The sequence below is a fragment of the Microtus ochrogaster genome, chromosome 8 (genome assembly GCF_000317375.1).
Source record: "Microtus ochrogaster isolate Prairie Vole_2 chromosome 8, MicOch1.0, whole genome shotgun sequence".
NCBI lineage: Eukaryota > Metazoa > Chordata > Mammalia > Rodentia > Cricetidae > Microtus > Microtus ochrogaster.
In genome coordinates, this window is record NC_022015.1 from 67,131,187 (window position 1) to 67,135,745 (window position 4,559).

A 4,559-nucleotide genomic window follows, 5' to 3' on the forward strand; every position below is an offset into this window, starting at 1 on the left:
TTTTTTTTTTTTTTTTTCCTACGTTTTGAGCATTTTTTAAAATTTGAGTCAGGGTCTTACTGTTTTGTTGATGTTGTCCCCGGTCCTTTGAATTGAAATGATTTCTATATTTCTGCCCTTCAATGCTAGTCTATGGCCATGTGCCACCTTGCTCATGTATGTTTTGGAAATTTATCATTTTACTTCCTTTTCTTTTCTTTGTAGGGCTGGGGATTGAACCCAAGGCCTTGTACACATCAACTAAGTGTTGTTACACTGAGCTATGGCTCCACAATTTGATTTGGATGCCATATCCTTTGTCCTCTGCTTATATTTGAACATACTTAAACATTTATAATTTTTGACTGTTTTTTTTGCCATTCATAGTAAAGATAGGATTTGTGTTTTATTCTTTTACAATGTTAAAGCCTTTCGAATTTGTCTGTAATTTATTGTGACCTGTGAGCTCCATACATTCTCACGTTTTTTCTTATGAACTAGCATTTCTTTCACTTTGAAGAACTACTTTTTTTTTTTTCTGGAGCCTTTATCGTGGCTTCAATTTTTAGGACTAACTTTGATGGGTATAGTGTTCTTTTTGCTTCATGAATGAGGATGTCTAAGGCAGTTGAAAAGAAGCTATGATAGCATTTTATTTCTTTCATTGTTAATTTTTTTATTTTTTTATAATTATTTTATTTTATTTATTATGTATACGATGTTCTGCCTGCATGTACACCTGCAGGCCAGAAGAGAGCACCAGATCTCATAGATGGTTGTGAGCCATCATGTGGTTGCTGGGACTTGAACTCAGGACCTCTGGAAGAGCAGTCAGTGCTCTTAACCTCTGAGCCATCTCTCCAGCCCATCATTGTTAATTTTTAAAATTACATTTATTTATTGAATGTGTGTGTGTGTGTGTGTGTGTGTGTGTGTGTGTGTGTGTGTGTAAGTCAGGGGACCACTTGCATGAGTCACTTTTCTTCCTTCACCTTCTGGGACTGGATCTGGGGGTCAAGCTCAGGTTTTCAGGCTTCCATGCAAGCCTTTACCTGTTGAGCCACCTCGCCAACCCCCTCCACTCATTGAATTCTTTTCACATGTTTTTGTTTGTAATTTTCAGGGCACAGACATAGTCACATCACTGACTTCTGTGCTACATGATGACAAAGAATTTCCCAACCCCAAAATATTTGATCCTGGCCATTTTCTGGATGAGAAAGGAAACTTTAAGAAGAGTGACTACTTTATGCCTTTCTCAACAGGTAAATGAGTTTATTTCTATTTGTACTTCAGGTACAAGGTAAACCTTTTTCAGGGGGCACTATGTTGTCTAGGCTGACCTTAGACTCCTGAACTCAAGCTTCCTGTTCCAGCTCTCTGAATATTTGGCACTAGAGACATGTACCACAAGGCATGATTCTACAAGTTACAATTTTGAGATAAATTGGATCATCTACCATGTCCTCAGGGACAGGTGGGTTTTCCCTTTGTGCCTAGCCTCAGGAGCAAGACTCCCAATGCCCACACATGTTCCTCAATCGTGGCCCATCCTCATTGTTGCTCCATGTTAGTGGGACTTGAGAATATCCAGCCTATGTTTTAAATTGAGAAAGCGAGAACATAGTCAGTTGAATTCTGCCTCTGCATTTACCTCTACCCTTCCTAAGTGCTCCTATTAGAAGTGAACCTCATTTAGACTGTCCTAATCTGCATGAGAAAAGTGTCTCAGTCCATTCCCAGACATCTCTGAGAAACCAAGTGCCCTGGAGAATATAATGGGCTCTGGAGAGACTCACTCCTGAGTTAGGGAAGCAGGTGAGTCAGCAGGGTACTGTAATCCAGTTGGACTAGTGCTCTGAGAGAGGGAAGCTTGGGTTTCTGGCGAGGTCAGAGGGGAAGTTGCTCACAACCTGCTCTTTCATATCCATGGGGGTGTTCGAACAGGATAGAGGGAAGCTGGCTGACTCGCAGGGAGGAAGGAAGGAAGAAAAGAAGAGGAGGCAGGGAACTGTACGGAGGAAATAAAGTACAGGAGGAGACATTTTCCGTAGATGCAGGAGACTAGAACTTGGTGAGAAGGAAGGTTGAGAAAGACCTCAAAAATGTGGAAGGAGCCGGGCGGTGGTGGCGCACGCCTTTAATCCCAGCACTTGGGAGGCAGAGGCAGGCGGATCTCTGTGAGTTCGAGACCAGCCTGGTCTATAAGAGCTAGTTCCAGGACAGGCTCCAAAGCTACAGAGAAACCCTGTCTCGAAAAACAAACAAAAAAAAATGTGGAAGGACACTCTGTAGTGACCCGAGAGTCCCTAAAGTTTCCTTTACTTATGATCCTCCGTCTTGGATGTTCAATTTCACTGCATATTACGTGTCCCGAGTCTCTGGACACAGAGTTACATTCATTCTTTTACTATGTGTTTTGATGACTTTCATGTGGGTCTGCACTGTACATTTCCATATGTGACAGACTGCCCTTCTTTTTAGGGTACTCATATTTGGTCAGAGAGGCAAAAGATGACGACACAGCATCATGTTCAAGTGGTCCATGCTACTATGAAAGCAGGGACAGTAAGGAAACCTGGAAGTCAGGGTCACAAAGGGTCCTAAAGAAATGGCACATTATAGTGTGTCTTCAGGAAAGTCTCAGAGCAGCACTTCTTAGTCAAACGGTGAAGCCTGAAGCTTTCTTTATGGTGCTCAGGATTGGGGAAGGGGGCCATGAATGGAGCTGCAGAGGGAGAGGCATGACATTGAGTATCAGACAGAAAAGAGGATGTGAAGGTCCAGGCCAAAACGTTTGGATCTTGCCTCAGAGGGTAACTGCAGGAGATGCATCTGAAGTGAGGAAATTATAGCTATAAGACAGGTAAACGTGAATAGGCACAAATGGAACTTAGTATCAGAATCCCTTTGACACTTGCACCTTTGACAATTAGAGCAGTGACGTGAATGTGTCACTAGAAGATTGACATCAACTTGAAAGGTCAAAGGATAGTTCTACTGTATGAATTGTTATTAAAGTTGTGATGTAGAGCTTATAAAAATATTTAAGGAATGAAGGGTGCCCATGAAAGCCAGACAGTAAGTAGATGACATTGTGTCCCATGCTGTGTGCATCTGTTCATTTTGTCATTCTGTGTTTGACTCAGTCACTCACCATTTAAGAATCAAATACAAGCCGGGCGATGGGTGGCGCACGCCTTTAATCCCAGCACTCGGGAGGCAGAGGCAGCCGGATTTCTGTGAGTTCGAGACCAGCCTGGTCTACAGAGCTAGTTCCAGGACTGGGTCCAAAGCCACAGAGAAACCCTGTCTCGAAAAACCAAAAAACCAAAAAAAAAAAAAAAAAAGAATCAAATACATGACTGCCTTTATAACAGTTCGCCACCTACTGTAAGGAGGGAATCCTCTGAGTTTGCTTTTGTTTTTCAGGAAAGCGAATGTGCGTGGGAGAGGCCCTGGCTCGCATGGAGCTGTTTCTGTTTCTGACCACCATTGTACAGAATTTCGATCTGAAATCTTCGGTTGATACAAAGGACATTGAAACTACTCCAGTGGCCAGTACTTTTGGCCGCGTGCCACCTTCATACCAGCTGTATTTCATTCCTCGTTAAAGAACAGACTGGCTGTTGCTATGCAGGTGTCTGTGACTTCTTTCCAGAGGCATGGCCGTCCTCCTTCCCACTATTAGGGATACCTCTGGCATTTATTCTCTCACATCTCTCCCTCGCCCCACAATCCAGTGAGCATCCATCTTCTTTAGGAAGAGTTTCCTGAGTTATCACCCACTGCCCTCTCCAGTCTGTAATACTTGTATTGACCATGACCTGTACTAACTGTAATAACTGAGTTATTATCATGTTATGAATGTAATACAGAGCAGTTCAACCAAGAACCATCTCTGCTCTTCTTGGTTCAAAATAAAAGGAGTTTTTAACCGATGGGTCATTTTCTATTTTTCATATTTTTTTAAAAAAATATTTATTTATTTATTATGTATACAATATTTTGTCTGTATGCCTGAAGGCCAGAAGAGGGTGCCAGACCTCATTACAGATGGTTGTGAGCCACCATGTGGTTGCTGGGAATTGAACTCAGGACCTTTGGAAGAGCAGGCAATGCTCTTAACCACTGAGCCATCTTTCCAGCCCCTATTTTTCGTATTTTTTATAAAGAAAACAAACTATCTTTTTTTTATACATACCAATCCAAGTTCTCACTCCCTCCCTTTCTCCCATTCCCTCCACATACTCTCCACCCCACCCCCATCCACTCTTATGAGAAGGCAAGACACATTGCTTTGGGGAAGGTCCAAGGCCCTCCCTACTATATCTATGCTGGACAAGGTATCCATCCAAAGAGAATAGGTTCCCAAAAAGTCAAAACAAGCAGTAGGGATAAATCCTACTGTGAGTGGCCCCTCAGTCTGCCCCAGCTATGCAACTGTCAGTCACATTCAGAGGGACTAGTTCGATCCTATGCTTGTTCCTTTCTAGTCCGGCTGATAAAAAGGAAGGTTTTAACTTTAACATCACAAGATTACATATAACAAAACAGGTATCAAGCAAGAATTACAATTA

General features: G+C 42.4%; 1 protein-coding gene across 1 annotated transcript in view; it reads left to right on the forward strand.

The window, feature by feature from the left end:
• LOC101996302 (cytochrome P450 2C55) overlaps positions 1–3,920 on the forward strand; it is a 17,117-nt gene extending 13,197 nt beyond the window's left edge. Inside the window, exons 8-9 of the mRNA XM_005352217.3 lie at positions 1,103–1,244; positions 3,412–3,920. Coding sequence (XP_005352274.1) covers positions 1,103–1,244; positions 3,412–3,593 — 324 coding nt within the window. The 3' untranslated portion in view covers positions 3,594–3,920. The remainder of the gene's footprint in view (positions 1–1,102; positions 1,245–3,411) is intronic.
• The last annotated feature ends 639 nt before the right edge of the window (positions 3,921–4,559 follow it).